At 46.5% G+C, this 17,727-nt stretch overlaps 1 protein-coding gene across 1 annotated transcript in view; it reads left to right on the top strand.

Moving 5' to 3' along the window:
- Positions 1-283: 283 nt before the first annotated feature.
- SNX30 (sorting nexin family member 30) overlaps positions 284-17,727 on the top strand; it is a 50,174-nt gene continuing 32,730 nt past the window's right edge. The window contains exon 1 of the mRNA XM_037373585.1: positions 284-669. Within this exon, the coding sequence (XP_037229482.1) occupies positions 508-669 (162 nt within the window). The 5' untranslated portion in view covers positions 284-507. The remainder of the gene's footprint in view (positions 670-17,727) is intronic.

The raw sequence follows: 17,727 nt of genomic DNA, 5'->3' as shown, positions 1-17,727 counted from the left end.
CGGCGGCGCCTACCAGGCCCGCCCGCAGGCTGCGCCGGGCCCCGCCGCCTCCCCCGCTGGGCTGTCCGGCCAGCGGGCCCGCCCGGGCGGCGGCTGTCACCGGCCGGGCCTGCCGGGGGCGCGGCCTACGCCCGCCTCAGCCCCGCCCGCCGCCGCCGCGCTGGGACGGCCCCGCGCCTTCCGCTCGTGCCCCGGGGTGGGGCGGGGCGGGAGGCTCGGCGGGCGCCGCCGCGCGGGGCGGGGCGGGCGGGGGAGGCAGGTGGCGCGGAGGGCGCTTTGTAAGGGGGCGGGCGGCGGTGGCGCGGGCAGGCGCTGCTCTCGCCCCTCCTCCTCCTCCGCCTCTTCGTACTCGGCCGCTGCTGCTGCCGCCTCCTCCTCCTTCTCCTCCCCTCCTCCTCGTAGTGCGGTGGTGGCGGGCAGGCTCCGGCCGCGGCCCCGCAGCTCCCCGCCGAAGCGGCGCGGCCTCCGCTCCCCCCTCCGCTGGGTCCGCTGCCCAGCGCCGGCGCGATGTCGGGCGGCGCAGCAGGCACCCCCAAGCCTCTCCCGTCCTCCGGGCCCAAGTCGCTGCGGGAGATGCCGCATCCCCTGGCCCCGTCCAGCAGCGAGGAGATGGGGCCGGCGCTCACCCCCAGCCCCGACCTGCTTCTGCCCCGCAGCATCGCCGACAAGGTACGGCCCGAGGAGGGGGCGCGGCATTTGGGGGGGTGTCGCTGCTTCTGAAGGGGAGCACGGAGGGGAGGGAGAAGGGCTGTGCGACTGTTTCCCGCCACGTCCGGGCTGCTTCCCAGGCTCGCCGCGGGAAATGGAGCCCTGGGGTGCTGCTGACATCCATCGCAAGAGCCTGCGGCTGCTCGAGGAGGGGCGGGGGGAGAAGGCACCCGGTGTGGGGTCTGCGGGCACGGTGTCTCTCCCTGCGAGGGAGGGGCCGGGACGCCGGTGCACCCGCTCACACCGGCTGGGTGCGAGGGGTAAGGCTTCGCTGGCCGTCTCCCTTCCCGCGGGCTCGTACCCGTGCGGATGGGTCCGAGTGCTTCAGGAATTACTGCAACTCCCTTGCCATCTCCTTCCTGTCTCCCTCACGGGGAAGGCTTGGAGCTGCCGCTGTTTCCTTACTACTGAGCTTGCCATCAACTTGTCTGTGACTGTTCTTCCCAGACCCGAGCTCCTGCTCGCTTCCTCACGTTGGTGCGATATGGAAAGGATGCTGTTGCAGCAGTTTCTGTGCCTGCTTTTCCTTACCTGGCTCTGGCACGTGCCCACCGGACACCAGCGGGCTTTGTAAAGTGCCTTGCCCATGTGTGGGCCTTGGGTGTGATAATCCCTGAATATTACCGCAGCGGCAGTGCTGCACTGCTGATATGTTAAGTACTCTTTCAGGGACATAGTATCTCTGTGGGCAGACTTCCTGAAATGTTTTAAGGTAGGATTTCCTGGAAGCAAGGGTTGCAAAGGGTGAGACTGGTTTGGAACTTTATAATAAGCAGTTCTGGGCTGGCTGGTGCTTGTGCAGGGTGTTACAGAGCTGCTGGTGGCAGGAGGTGCTTCCTATGGCTGTTGTCCAGGGGAGCGTGGAGCTGCTCCAGGGCAGGACAGATCTGCTAGCCTCCAAAAGCTTTGGGGCTGCCAGCGCTATCTGGTCTGATACACTCCCGTGCTCTAGGGGAATGAGTCAAGGTAGTCTGGCCTCTTCCATGTGTCACCTTCTCTTGCCTTGTAACTGTGCTGTACAGATTTAGTACTTGTTCCTGCCCATGTAAGGAGCCCTCTCTTTGAATGTTTGCCCACTGTTGCTCAAGTGAGAAGCCAGGCTTACCTTCCCTCTGGGATCAAATACCTTCATCTAAGAAAGTTGTCAAAGAGTTGATGGCCCTCCAAGACAAGGGGGTATGTGACTAAGGTTGGAGTAGGACTTGTAGAGTTCTTCTGTCTATGATACAGGTTGGTCAGACAGCAGCCTAGTTAGATTGGATTTACTCATGTATCAATAGCAGAGTTGGCAGCTGCCTTTGGGGGTCTTCTCGCAGCTCAGGAGTGCGGTGGGGGTACTGTACTCATCCTGTTAGTGCTGCCTATCCACACCGCTGTGTGGCAGGTGAGAAGCTCTGTTCTGAGGAGTAGCACACACCCTGTAACTTCTTTGCTTAGCTGTATTTTTTTTTTTTTTTTTGCTTTTGGAGCACAAGCAAGCTCCTCTCTGCTTTCCTGTTTTGAGGTGTCTGAGTGTATCAGCATCCCCGATAACATAGGAACAGAAATACCTCTCTAGCCTTGGGCTGTGGTCAGCTAACTTCTTGCCAGTAGGGAAGTCCCTGCCCAGTTTTTCCACCAGCAGCACAGGTGAAATTCATCTTCTAGTACCTGTATGTAGTATTGGCCTGTTCTAGGCACTTGGCGGTACAGGAGTACTGTAAAGGGGGCTGAATTAAGTGGGTTTTAGACTTGAGAGCAGTTCTGTGGTTGACCTGGAAATGACACTAGGATAATGAGCCTTGATGAATAAAATGATTTCCAGTAGGAAGAGAGCAGCATGCTTTCTTTTTTTCTTTCTAGCTGAATTAGCAGAAAAAGCCCAACATCTGATCCTCCTGATGTCCAGCAGTTCTACTCTGAGGGATGTCCCTTCTTCCACTTAATACCTGATGCACTGGCAAGAAAAAAATAAGTTTACTTCTTTACCACCTCAGGAAAAAACTTCAGCAAACAGATGGGTGTTTCTAGCTTTAAGGCAGTAGTAAACTTCAACTGTTTGCACTGTGTATTGAGTGTTCTGGGGAATGAGTATGGTTAAGTGGAGATGAATAGGTAAAACCACCATTTCGGTGGTTAGTATGTTTCTCGGTCTTAATCTCTGGTGGTGGGTGATTAATCTTTTGAAAGGCTGGCTTACTGTCAGCTACCAGTGTGTGGATAGCTCTGATAGCTGGCTAACAGAGGGAGGTCGGAGTCAAGTCTGACTCCTGGGCTTAAAAGCTCTGCAGCTGTTCTTTATTGATAATAGGAGCTATGCTCATCTGCTCTCTCCAGAGTGGCCAAGAGCCTGGTGGAGATTGACATTGGAGGAGAAGTTTGGATCAAAAAGTCTTCTGCTTCAAAGTGGCTCTGAGTCACCAGGCTTCTCTTAAGGACCCATTGTTCATAACCAGGCCTGTACTAGGACATCCCTCTGGCAGAGAGTTAGTGCCAATGGCTGACCCATCATTGTGAAGTGGACAACTTGCTTTTTCTGGTTTCTTACCTGCGGTGAGTGAATACTTCCTAAATGCTGCTGCAAGGTAAAAGTACCTAAGACTGAAATCCTCTGAGGGGAAAAAGTGCAGAAGTAAGGGATGATGTCTGCCCATAAAGCAGTGCTTCAATTTCCACTGCCACAGATGTGCAGCCTGAAGTGGCTAAACTTCTGCCTTCAGTGCTTTGCATACTTTCCTTGCTTTTTTTGGAGCTGCTGAGTAAGAACACTACTTTATCCTGAGTCAGAGGAACCTTGAGTGTGGGAACATTGCCTGTGTGTGTCCTGTTGGTTTTTGATTCAAACGTGGGAGTAACCTAGTAGCTTAGAACCTGTCTAACTCTGAAGTCTCAAACCCTTGGCTGCTCTTTTAAGAACAGTGGCTAATGCTACTAGAGCAGTAGGTCACTGGAAAGGGAAGGAAGACCTTCTGTGCTGTTTTCTGTGGCTTCCTTTGTTCTAAGGCCGTTTAAATAGATGAGTCTCAAGTTTTCTGTATCTTATGAAGAGGGCTGCAGAGTTTTCATTGTCTGAAAGAGTGTCTTCATCCTCACTAGTAGGAGAGAGCTGTTTTAGGAGCCAGGAAACATTGACTTCTGAGCAGCATCTAACTTCTTAAATGAAATGGATGTTTCTGGCTAAGTACTTGGCTTTCACGGTGATTCTGCAGCAAATATTAAATACTCGAGTTGTAGATTCATGTCTCTGAAGCATTTCTGTATTGCCTGGGTCTTTCTATAAAAAACCTTCTGTTTCTCTCAAGTCTAATTGCAAACATTGTTTGTTCTGATATCTGACCACCGTCAGCTTTTTTGAGCTTATTCTCCCTTTACACTTGCTATATCCTCCAAATAAGCAGACAGCTAAGGCTGAACCGAAGTAGTACTGACCCCCCCCCCCCCTTTTTTTTTTTTTTTTGCCATCAGGTAAGAGGGAAACAGTCCCACAGAATGCATGGCAGGGTCCACTGCAGATTTAGCTATAAAACTGAGTTCTTCCTCTCTTACAGAGCTTTTGGAAGGCATGCAAACTAATTGAGATCTGCTTTTCAGAGCAGATCTCTGCAGAGGAAGGTAAGACAAATGGGGAAGTGTCAGTGTGAGGGTTTTTTCCCTCTCTTTTTCCTTTAAAAAAGTAAGTTCTGCTTGCACGTGACTACTTGACTCCACTAGTTTGTCATGTTAGATAGCAAATCTGGTGTGTGCACTAGGGTAGATACTTTGACAATGAGGAGAAAAGGGATTATTAATGAGTTCAGAGCAGAGGTGAGAAGCAGATGATATTCTGCTGTGTGATTGTACCCAAATGGTTGTAGGAGTATGATAAAACTCGGATGCAGCCCCACTGTGGCTGTGCAGATTTAATAGCATGCTGCTAAGTGTTGGGAGTACCAGGCTTCACAGAGTTATAAAGTGTTCTGTATGTCTTGCTCCTGTTCTCCTCTAGCTGTGGTCCTTGTGGTCCCTCTAGACTTGCTGTGAGACTGCCTTCCGAACAAGGTGATGCTGGCTGTTCTTGCTATTGTTCAGCCTTGAGACTGGCAGCTATCTGATGGGATCCTGACTCTCCGTACGGGTTTCTTACCTATCACTCCAAAAATTTTCATATCCCACCTGTCCTAGGGCTTAGATTCCCTTGTCCACTTGCAGACATCTCTGACTACCAGGTACTGTACTTCGGGCCAGCTACCTATAACCTGTTCAGCTTTTCTTTGAAGATGTGCATGCTTTCTGTTTGGCTCTGTTAACACTAGACAGCTGAAGTGAGGTTCAAGGCTCTTCTATAGGTAGTATGTCAAGCAGAGTTGATGTAGAATACCAGGCTTGCAATGAATGCATAGTTTGAATTTGCTGACTCATGGAGATGGACATTAAAACTACTGCGAACTTCTGGTTACTAACTGAAAACTACTCCTTGCATGTGATTCCTTACTCATCTGCTTCCAAGCTACCACCCTGGTGAACCCTTAGGCCTGTATTAGCACCTGATCGAGTGAAAATAACTTGATGTGTTTGCTAGAGTGCTGTTACTTAGCACTCATGTTCTGGAAGTGAGCCTAGTGGCTCTTCAACAAAAAAATGTATTGAGAGTCTGGAGCTCCACTTCCAGCCTCCTTGGTTGCTAGTTTATAATTATTGCTTTTAACTTCATCCACCCACAGATGAAACCAGTTTGCAGTATAATCTGAAAGTTTAAAATAGATCTGCCTGAGCTTCTACGAACATCTTCCTTCTCTGACTAAAGGAGAACTGTTAGACCAGCAGCATGTATGGCTTTAAAGCAAGCTGGAGGTAAATTCTCAGTCCTGGGAGAGACAAGAGGACTACAGAGTTGGGAAGTGAAGCTAGTGACCTTGTGAAACAGTGTCAGTATGGATCAATTGATCTTGGTTCTAATCTACAAGAACACAAAAACTGACAATAGCAGAGTTGAGGCTGGAAGGCACCTCTGGGTATTTTCTAGTCCAACCCCTTGGCTCAGAGCAGAGTTAGCTAGAGCAGGCTGCCTAGGATGCTGTGAAGATGGTTTTTGAGTGTCTCTGGGCAACCTATTCTGCATCCAGTCACTTGCAAAGTAAGATTCCTTTCTCATCTTGAAGTGAATGTTCCAATATTTCAATTTGTGCCCACTGTCTCTTGTTCTGTTGTTGGATCCACTGAAAAGAGTGTCATCACCTTCTCTACACTCTCCTATCATGTATTTATCCATATTGGTAAGATCCCCTGAGCATTCTCCTCAACAGGCTGTTGACCTTTGCCCTGAGCTATACCTTTTGTTTGCTCATGGTCAGCTTTTCCATCAGTATCTGTTGTGTGGTCGTGTTTCTTTGTGTGTTTTTTTTCCTTTCTGCCAAGCTGCTTTTCAACTGGTCAGCCACCATCACATACTATACGTGGCTATTACTGCCAGGTGCAGGACTTTGCATTTCTCTGTGATGGATTTCATAAGGTACCTGTCAGCCCATCTCTACAGCCTTTTGAGGTCTCTCTGAATGACAGCACAACCATCTAATATATCAAACACTACCCAGTTCTGTACTCTCAGCACAGCTGCTGAGGACGTACCCTGTCTCATCATTTATATCATTAATGTGGGTATTAAATAGTAGTGGCCCTACTACTGCCTGCTGTTGTACTCTACTAATGACTACCCTTTGAGTGCAGCAGTTCTGCAAGTTTTCAGTCAGCTTTGCTGTACATCTGCCTAACTTGTACCTCATCAGCTTGTCTAGAAGGGTGTTATGGGAGACAGCGTTGAGATGGACCACATCGAAGCTCTCCTTTTGTATACCAGTCGTATCTTCATAGCAGGTGTTGGGTTGGTTAAGCATGACTTCCCTGAAGTCCATGCTGACTTCTCATTATGTCCTTCATGTGTTTAGAAATAGTTTTCGCTATTTTCTCAATTGCCTTTCCAGGGACTGGGTGAGGCTGACTGGCCTGTAATTCCCTGCATCTGCCTACTTAAGTGACACTTGATTTCTTCCAGTCCTCATGAACCTCCCCTCATCACCATAATAAGGCCAAGATAACTGAAAGTGGCATTGCAGTGGCATCATCCAGCTCCCTCGGCACTTGTGAGTCCACCTCATCATGGTTTTTGTCTGTCCTGTTTGCTGAAATGGTCCCTAACCTGGTCCTTCCCCACTGATGGTGAATTTGCCTTGTTCTGTGCTTTCCCTCTGGGTTCAGGAGCCTGGGATTCCTGAAGTCTGGTCATCTCTATAAAGACTGAGGCAAAGAAAGCACCAAGTGCCTCAGCCTTATCTGTGTCATCAGATCTCCTGCCCCATGAGGACTGCATTTCCTTTGTTCTTCATTTTGCTGCTGATGTACCTGTAGAAGCCTTCCTTGTTGCTGTTTTCATCCTTTGCCAGACTTAGCTCCACTCCACTAAACCTATCCCTGCATACTCAGTCTTTCTATTCCTCTTGGGTCAGCCGTGCCTGGTGCTGCTTTTTATGCTTCCTTTTTATATCTGAGTTTAGTCAGGAGCTCTGTGTTCATGCATACAGGTCTCCGGCCACCTCTGCTTAATTTCCTGCTCATTGGGATGGATCTGTTTTGCAGCTGGGGAGGTGTTCCTTGAAAATCAGCTAGTTCTCCTGGATGCCTCTCCAGGACCATGTGCCTGCCTTCTAGCAGATTCCTGAAGAGGCCAGAGTCTGGGGTTGCAATTCTGCTTTTTGCTTTGCTCCCTCCTCTTGGGATCCTGAACTCTACCAGCTCATGGCTCCTGTGGATGAGGCAGACCCCGACCTTCACATGCCTGACCAATTCTTCCTTCTCTGTAAAGTTCAGCAAAGAATTTGCCCTTGTCACCTTATCAGTCATCTGTGTCAGTTGACATCAGTGCACTTCAGAAGCCTTCTGCACTGATGTCACCTCTGCTGTATTGTCCTTCCAGCAAATGTTGTTGTGATTCAAGTTACTTGTAAGGACCTCTGAACATGGGGCTTCTTCTAATAAATCTCTCTCCTTGTCTGGAGAAGAATGGCCTGAAGGACACAGGAGTGTTGCTTTCTACCTAGGATAGTAGGATTGCTAGTTTGGTTGAACCGTCTTCTAACTGTTTTGGAATTCACTTATTTATGAAGCTGTTCTCCTGGCTTTTGGGAAATCGTGTGGTTCTTTTCCCCCTGATCACTGCACTGAATGGGGAGGTTAAGTTGCGTAGTGGATATGTGTTATATCACTGAACCCATGATTCTCAGGCCAGGAAGCTTTTGGGTGCAAGCAGTTATCTGCCACATGCTTCATAAGTGGGCTGTCAGCTCTCAAAGGCTGAGCTTAGTTGTATTCCTGTTCAAAGGAGCTGCTGTCTCTTCTGCTGCCGCACTGTGTGCATGTGCGTGCATGCGACTACTTTTTTCCAGGTTCCTAGTTAAAAAGAGCTGACTTAAACCTAGCATGGCTTTCAGTTTGCCATCAGTGCTCTGCCCACAGCCAAGCTGCTGGCTGAATCTAGTTTCCCATCTTTCATAATGGTGGTAACCAGGAACTTGTTTCTCTAGCAGTTTCATCTCTCAAACTCGTGGTATCACTTGGATAGGTTAATACCATGGTATCTTACTGAAAAGGTAGAGTGCTTGTCTCCTTTTTGCTTGTAGCCACTCAGGTTTGATGGTGTAGAAGCACATAAAACAGTAATTTTATTGGTAAGGCTGCTGTAATGATATCTTACAATGTAGGTGCTCTAGTACTGTCATAAAACTGTACTCAGTGGTCTCCTTATGATCCACAACTTCCCAGTACAGGAGTTTCTCTGGAATTGGCAATTCCCATCTCTTCTGAAAAAGATGAAGGATAGCTAACCTTAACGTAGGACAAACACTTGCATCAGCATAACTGTCTTGGTACTGTTACTTTTTTTAATCTTTCCATCTGGTAAAACTGAACATAGCTTCTACTGTATAACAGTATTATTACTTTGTGGTTCTTACTTCAACTTAATGGAGGGAGGGGTATACTTTGAGGTTAAACTCAGTGTTGCACAGCTTTCATAATCCCTTCAATAGGATTGCTTCATACTTAACGAGACAAGTACTGAAAACAGATATTCAAAATGTATGTAGAGAAACTTGGTTCTTCAGCTGGGTTTCAGAAGGGTGAGTCTCGACAATAACTTGTCAGCCATGGTGGAAAAAGTTATGCGTGGTGGTCGGAAAGAATCCTCCAGGCTGCCTGTGCTGGAATGTGTCAAGCCTACCCAAGTTGCTGGAAGCTTTCTGAGCTCCTGCATGAGGAGAAGAGGATAACCAGACTGGTTAAGAAGGTCTTTATAGCTGTGTGGGCACATCATTCTCCTGTTGGTGCCTCAGGGGTTTGTAATAAGCTTCAGGCAGCAGATGACAAAGATGGAGGCATCAGTTCCTAGGTCAATGTGCAAATTGTCCTGGTGTCTTCTAGCATCGTGGACTACTGTGATAATCTCAAACGGACCATCTGGCTGTCACACTACCCAGTCTTTTCCTTGCCTGAGTGGAGAGGCTGATTTCTGTAAAGTACGTCAGGAGACAAGACAGGAGCTCTTCAGTGCAGTGAGAATTAACTCAGTACTGCTTCATGAAAATCTACTTGCAATGCCTAAACTGCAACTTTTAGAGTGTAACTTGCACATGTTTTCAGTCTGTAGGAGACAATATACCATTTAAAAATGGCATTTGATCTTGTGTATTTCTCAGAAGTAACTTGGCTGAGGCTTGTTCTCTACCAGTCTTGAGCAAGATCTTAAATGCTGAGCTGTACTGACTCTTTAAGCTGTGGCCAACTTGACTGCCCAAGCCCAGGGTTGCAGTGCAATGGAGATTCCAAGCTCTTGTGACTGGGGAAAACTACTCCTGTCTCTAGATGAAATGGGGCAGAAAGCTCCAAACTCCACCTTGGAGATGGTGGCAGCTGCAAACCTGAGGTAAAAGGTGAGTGAGTTTACTCTTAGTAAGAATTTGCTCTTAGTAAACCATCAAACTGTCAGGAACCTTTTTCTCTTCCAGTTACAAAGGGCAGTAACTGGCAGCAAGGTAGCTACAAGCAATGCTGCAATGACCAACTGAAGATGGAAAGCAAATCCATTGAGGTGTGACTCTTAATGAATTAACATTTCCAATGCCTGTCCAACTTAAATTGGTTATTGACAGATGAATTTGTGACACATTTTATTCTGAATTGGGGTGGGAGGGCAGAAAGAGGTGTTGCCTTCAGGTGTAGGTGATGTAGTGCCAAAATTGTTGATTCTCAACCAGATACTTCACAGAAATCATGAAGTATTTATCTGAATAAGCATGTAGGTGATATGGGTTAGTGGAACTAGCTGAAATTGCTCTGAGAATAAAGAAATAATCCAAAATTCGTATAACAGACAAGGAAAGAGCTCAGCCAAGAGCTGTATTTAGAGTGGCCCTCGGAGCACTTCTTTGGAGAATGTCACTGCCTTACAGCCATGTTAAGAGCTTCTACACTGATGCTTCTATGAAGCAGTAAACAGTAGGTGGGAAGTTACTCTGGAAGTGAAAGTGATGGTGTCTCTCAACCTCTAGAGATGGGCTTCTGCTGGACTTGGGTTGTGTTTTATGTATCTTGGGTTGGAGAGAACTACAGTGGCGTGTGGGAGCAAAGGCATCATGAAAATGTGTGGTACTCTGCAGGAAGATGAATAAAGTAAATAGTAACTGGCTTTACTTCTAGATGATACACTCAAATGAAGGAGTGCACACATACTGTGAAGATGACAGCCTTTCAGCCTGTCCTGGAAAGTAATAGTTGCAGTGGTCTGTCATGTCACTGGTGAAGGGATGGCTTACAGCACTGAAGCATAAGCTTTAAACAGAGTGATTCTTAGTCTGTGCTCGAATATCAAGCTGAACCCAAGTCTGAAAAAACAAGCTCTTCTAAACCATCCTAACACTGCCTATCCAATGAGAGCAGGTAGTAGTCTGTCAAAGCCAAAGTACTACCAAGGGATGAAACTTACTCTGTCACATCTACCAGGAAGCTGTTAACTACACTGGTTCAATGCTCTGTCTTATGGGAAAGTGTTGCCTTACACTGCCTGAATAGAACTTGCTATAGCCTTCTGAATGGCCTCTTAGGCTATAAAAAAGCCCCATCTTAAAGTCTGTCTGCACAGTTGGTCTCACTTTTCCATTGAGCTTGAATGTCATGATGTGGTTTTGAAAGGAATATGCTGCAGTGCGGTTGTTGCTCAAGGGCAAAGGAGCCTCTTCCCTCAGTGCTGCAGATGGTGTTAGTTAGCAACAAGCTACTTTTGACTAGCTCAGTGGCAAAGGTGCTGACATGTGGGAAAGGTAAGTGATAAGACTACCCCAGACAATCCTCAAACCTATGCTTATCTGGGTAGAGTTGGCACCTTTGCTGTAGTGTTTTTAGATGCTAGTATAAGGCAAATTGTATGTGAAAATCTTGGATACTGCCAAGACAAAGTTGTGCTTTGGATTGCTGCCAAGAAAATCCCTGGGAAATCTTAGTCTGTACTGTTTATTGCCAGTGATCAGCCTGGCCTCTTTGGATTTGTATGCTGACTTTCAGTGTGCTGACTAGCTCGCTCCTGGATCAGTATATTTCACTTGAAGCCGCCATGTGTGCCCGACACCTGTAACGTGCTGCAGTGGCTGTCAGGGGCCTAAGCCATATAAGTAAGGGGTGATTCTGTAGACTAATTAGTCTGTAGATCTCTTGGCTTGTTTCTTCCCTGCATCGGTTCTGTATGCATATAGTTTTCAAATTGTGAGAAAATAACTGCATGACTGCTTTTCCTCACTTGCTCTCCTTAAAGCAGGGAGTGAAGCAGTTATACTATGTAGTTTTTGGTGTGTTTCTTCTTTTTCCTTCCAACAGTTACACACTGCTTATTTCACCCTTCTGGGAGCAAATTCTTTCGGCTGGAAAGGGTTTGAGCTGAAAACATGCTTTCTTCCCTTTGAATATTTCTCCCTCCTTTAGTTAGTGATGTCTTGTCAGTCTAACTTGCTCTCATGAAACCTCCGCTGATCTTGTGTGGCAAAATGCTAATGCAACTCACTTGAAACAGTGACAATGAGGAAACTGACATTGCAGTGTGATATGGAAGTGTATTCTTGTTTTTTAAACTAAGTAATCATGGGGATACTACAGTGTTTTGCAGCCCTCTATCATCTCTCTCCTTTCTGTTTTTTCTCTCTGCTTCTCCCAAATCCTTTGCATCTGTTCACATTTAAAAATTATGACTGTTTGCTCCCAGAAACATCTCAGCCAAATTGGCACTTTGGTGACACTGGATATCCACATGACTGATGCAGCTAAACCTACTTCTGGAGCATGAACAGGAAAAGAACTGCTACACAGTATGTCTGCAGAGCTTTAACACAAAGCTGTGTGTCTCTAGGAGAAAGTTTAGTTTGGACAAGCTTAACAAACTGTTCCATCTATAGTAGGATATGAATCTGGCTGCTTGGATTGGGAATGACTCCGAGTCATATGCTGGATTCAAGTTTTCCTGCTCATGGGCTGAATCCTGGCTGCTGCTTTGCTATTTAGAAGGTCAGAGCTCAGGTTCTGAAAATAAAGCTTTAAACAAAACACTGGACGTGTTAGGCTCGCTCATAACAAGATGCTCTTTAGCATGTTAAAATGGGTTGTGATGTTCCTGTGCACATAGCTGCAGAGCAATTCAAGTCTCACAACAGTGTTCTTAAAACAAACTCCGTGCAGATGGACATGGAACCTAGCAGAGCTGGAGGAGATTGAGAGACGTGACTCAAAAGATCTGCATTTTTCTAAATGTTTCAGAAGACACCTAGCTTTTGTATTTTGTGGAGATCTTTGAGATATGAAGATAGAGTGGGGTTGATGCCTGTTGCCTTCTGCTGAGAACTGTAGAAAGAAGAACAAACCTTAAGCCCTGCTAAAGGATGCAAATCCAAGTCTGCCCACATGTAAAACTCTCTTTCCTTTGGGTCACAGGCTCTCTTCTGCTGCTTTCTACAGCTTAAGCATAATTGAACCAATCTTGTCTATGCTTGCCAGACTGGCTTTTTGCTTGGGAAGATCGATGAAGCTTCCCGTGAGGACTCTATTGTTTTGTAAACAGATGTAGAAGCTAACCTTGGGTCTGGGACTCTTTCTTCCAAGAGAACAGCTCATCCTGTGGATGTGTTAAAATATCTTTTTGCATTTAAAAATACCTTGCCACAGTAAAGGGGCTATAACATGTGGCAAGCATCCAGTTCCTTCTCACACTTCTCTTCCTGTTCAGAGGATATGGGAAAGTATGTGTCAGGGTGGTGAGAGTTAATAAGACAAAAATATGTCTTGGACTTTCACATTTTGCCTAATTAACATCTGCTCCAAATAACAACCTATTTTATCTGCCAGTTGCCCTGCCCCCAAAGCCTTTTGACCTTCTGTGCACAAAGTAGCACAGTAACATGGTTCCTTACTAATATTGAAGAACTTGTGTTAACTGCTGTAAAACATCTGCGAGATGCCACTCATGCTGCTACTTTTCAGAGTGTAACCGGAACCACGTTCAGCTTTACTGTGATGGTGCATAGTTCCCCTTCTGGACTAGGAAAAGAGGCCACCCCCTTGAGGATTCTGTGAGGAGGTAGACATATATTCAGACTATATGAACAGATGGTCTGATCTGGTACTTGACAACTTCTTGTGACGCCCCCCCCTTTACCCGTGTGCACAGGAAGGCTGAAACTGAGCCATACTGTAGCAGAGTCCCTGAAGTCTTTGGCAACAGAGGTAGGAGATGGCTTGTTGCTCTTGCTGCAAATGCTGTTTGCAGGAAATGCTTATATGCCTTCATTCTTGCTCTGGTTAGCCTAACTTTGACTTATGGGAAAACAAACCACGAGGTATAATAATACATCCTATAAAACTTGGCTGTTAGCTTCAGAAAAGAGGTGGGACCTGCATGAGAAGGTATGGAAAGTGCTTGTGTTAATTATGTAGTGTCTCTGTGAAGCTTGTTCCAGGGTTTCTCTGGCCAGCTGAAGTGCAAAGAAACACTGTTCCAAGTATGGTACCTTTTATAAACAAGAATGGTCCCAGGTCTTGAGTAGTACCAAACTGCATGCTGTTATGATCAGCTGCTGCAGATGAAATTGAGTTTTTTTCCAGGGTTATGGAGGAGCCTGCCTCTAGGAAACTCTGACCTACACAGCAGAAATACTAGTTTTGAGTGATGAACTCCAGAACAAAGCCATCAGACTCATAGCTTGGCAGCATGCGGTACTCTGACACTTACTTAAAATGCCCTGAGAACAAATTGATCTAGTCCCTACCTAGTGGGTTTTTTGGTTAGATGGGCAGAATACCAGTGGTGCTGTTGGAACTGTAGAGGTAAGGCTTGGACCAGATGTGGTATGCATGCCCCCTTGGAGTTAGGAGCTTTCCACCCAACCTGTGGGGCCCACAGACTTGCTGCATAATGCCCTCAAGGGCTAGGAAGTAAAAATCTGGGCTTGTCTGTAACACCCAGTACTGTCCTTCCTCTGCTGACATGTTCCCAGGTAAGAGCAAGAATTCCTTCTGATGTGGGCTTATTCTGTACTGCTCTTAAAATAGCCTCAACCTTGCAGTCTGATTCTAGATTATTAATACAGTGGAAAACACTGACCTCTTCTGAGGGTATAATCTTGCTCCTTGTCAGTACACCCCACAAACTGGACTCTTCCCCCCATTACTGGAGAAAGATGTCAGGAGCTGGTGTATATGTAACAACTTACGCTTTCCCAGGAGGGTAGGTCCAGCCTTAGAAGTCGAAGTTCTCACAGTTCCTGTCAAACTACAACTTAGCGCTGTCTTGTTCGTGGATCAGTGTAGAGAAGTGGTACGTCTTCCTGAGAGTGAATAAGGTTTTCAGTGTTTAACTGTGGGGTGTCGTTTTGTTTTTGTGTGGTTTTTTTCTTTTTAAACCTTGCTGCCTTCTTACTTTTCCTTCCCTACTATGTTTGGAGCGATCTCCCATCTCTGCAGTGCGGACCCCACTTCAGTCACTCTTGTCTTAAAGTAGCTGCCTCGGACAAGTGCAAGAGGATGAGGCATGCAGTATCTCATATCTGCTTCTGATATGTGTGCAGAAACAAACCTGTAGTAGACTAAGGATGATGCTGATGCCTGGTAGACAATGCAAATGAATGTATATAAAGGGGAGGGAAATGCTTTTTCCTTTGTTTTCTATCTGAAGAGAAGTTCAGGTGTTTGTCTGCAGCTGGTATTGGATAATAGTCTCGGGCAGACTGAGATTTCACTATACAGATGCTCAGTGAGATCTTCGAAGTTACTATACTGTCAGTGACAGATGAACTGATCTACATGGACTGGAGGATGGAAGGGTGCTTCTCTAAGCAGAGCTTAGCTGTACAGGCCAGTGGCAGAGAACTCTGAACAAAAACTACCTGCGTTCAAAACTTCTGGGATGAGACAAGTAGTGCTATGAACAGGTCTGTGAAAGCCAAGTTAAATGCAAGCTTTTGTAGTCTTCTTGGAAATATTTATCTAGACCATTTTAGTTTTCCAATGACCAGCAGCGATTCTGCTATGGCTTGTTGTTGTGTACTGAGGGTATGAAGGTAAGACTGTTCCAGAAACCATCTGCAATAGTTGTGTGGAATTGTTGTCCCCTTGATACAACTCTTATCTGTGGTTGTGTTTCTCTGGGAAATGGATGGCAGAAAAGCAATGGAATGCCTCGGAACACAAGGAGAAAGGTACAGCACTCTTAATTTCAGAACCTAAATAGTGAGTCTCTAAGAGCAGTACAGGCCTGGCTCTAAGGTCCCAGAGTCAGGCAGGGGTACTTGGGGTTAAGTGCACCACTTGCCTCTAAACAGCAACTTTTCTGAATGTCTCTTACTGTCATCTAATACTTGTTGCAAGCACATTGCTGTCATCTAACACTGGATGGTTTCAGGCTAACCTTTCCCAGTCATGAGCTTATGTGTGCTTGGAAGACCTAGCTGAACCATGTCTTCCACTTTCCTTCATGGACTGTTGTTTAAGGTAGCAAAGTTGTCTTGTTAAGCTGTGCACTTGCTAAGGCAGGATAGGTGAAAACTATCATTTTGTAGAAGCTGCAGTACTGATGAGCTGCACTTAACTCAGCAGGAGCCTGTATGATCTACACTTGACAATAAGCTAATACCTGCAGAACTTTGGACCCTTTTTTAGCCTTCCAGGTTGAATCCTGGATGCTTTCTCTGATGTATACTACTGCACTAGGGGAGGTGGTTGCCATCCAGAAAACTGAATACCAAACTCCTGAGGCTTACTTCATGTGGATCCAAGCTGCTCTGTCAATCCAGAGTCTTGGAAAATCTCCTGGGAGAATGAAGGAGGGAGTAGATGACATCAGCTGGAAACTCCCCAACCTGTTTAGAGTCTCACATGCAGACTTCAAGTTTATGAAGCTCAGCTGAATTTTAAACTTGGATAAAGTGAACTTCTTGATAGATCTAGTGTCTGTTTCTGGGCAGGCGAACTAGTCAGCATGTTTGGACTGCATAATGCAACAGTAGAGTATGCGGCTGCTTCCTTACCAGGTAGCAGCCTGCATAGTTGGCAGGGCTTATGCATTTCCAACACAGGCAGTTAGTTCCTGCTTGCCCTGCACTGTAAGATGCCAAAGATGTGCTCCTAGAATCATCTGATGTCATGTACCCATAAATTTGGGTGTCTTGAAAAACTTCTTACAAAGTCCATAGGAATGCATGAAGAGTTTGCCTGTAGGTGGTTATACAGCTGTGCGCACAGCCTAGTACTTAACCAGTAGGTCATGATCCTGAAAGTTTGAATGTACTGTTTCTGCTATAGGTTGTGATCCAGACCCTGCTAGACCTTCACCCAGCCTGCTTCAGCAGGTGACAAAGCTCTAAGAGTGGCCTGAGAAGGTGAGGGACAGAGGCTGAGGCTCTTTGCTCCTGACTTCCTCGAGTTTCAAAGCTTTTTCTAAGGTATTCATGGATACTCTTTAAGACTTGGATGTCGACAGACCTGTCCTCCATTCTATCTGCCTGGGTGCCAGAAGCCGCTTCCCCTCCTTTCCACTGTTGGACTGCTCACATTCATGGCAGGCTGGCAGTACTGTGAGGAAGTAACAGGTGCTGTGACAAAAAGGCTTTTCTCTAAAGAGCTTTGTGAGCAGTAGGCACCTGCTGAGACTTGGATTGTGCTCATCGTTAACACAGCGGATGAGCAGCAACTTGGTGCACTAAAGATGAAGCTGATGGATGAGTCCCTGGCACTGAAGTCAGACTTTGTTACATAAAGTGTTTAATACTAGTCAGTATTTCAAATGCTTATGGGTATGATAGCTACACTGACAGGTAGAAGTGCAGATGGCTGCAGATCACTTGCTGTTCTAGGCTCTACAGGACATACTTACCTTTCTGTGGTGAAAGCAGAGTAGAACAGATGGTGCAGTCTTGCTTCCCCAAGTCCCATGGAAGAAAGCCGGTGCCAGTTAACATGATGAGGAGGTGCTCTGCTGAAAGATTACAGCCTGAGACATCTTAGATTGCTAGGCCATCTGCTGTGACACTTCAAAGCCTACCTCTTTCTAGCAATAGCGTAAGACTTCAGCAAACTGATCCTGCTCACTGATAAATGGAGATTCAGCAGTCATAAGCATTGTTCCTTGTGCAGTCAGCTAGGTGGCTCCACCATTAAGAAGGACTAATAGTTAGCTTCTAACTTGGCCTTTAGCTGCTGAAAACTAGCCAAGTAGCAGGGCATGATGCCAGCTGTGATTGCCAGGGGAGGGTTCTGCCATGGCAGATGAGGCAGTATTGCATGATGATGCTTCCAGTGTACGCATCCTCTGTGTGTCACTCCCCCACCCCAAGCTAACAGTGCTCTGGTGAGTCTAGAAGTTTTACTTAATGTAGACGTGGTTGTTTCATCCAAGGCTAAGATCAGGTAAAACTATCACAGCCTTTAAGACCTGAGACATCCCGCAGGAATTCCAGCCTTCACAAACATCTGCCCTGCTTAAAA

This window comes from Falco rusticolus, chromosome Z, assembly GCF_015220075.1.
Source record: "Falco rusticolus isolate bFalRus1 chromosome Z, bFalRus1.pri, whole genome shotgun sequence".
Taxonomy (NCBI): Eukaryota; Metazoa; Chordata; class Aves; order Falconiformes; family Falconidae; genus Falco; species Falco rusticolus.
Note: the sequence above shows the minus strand (reverse complement) of the source record. Positions and strands in the feature narration are given on the sequence as shown.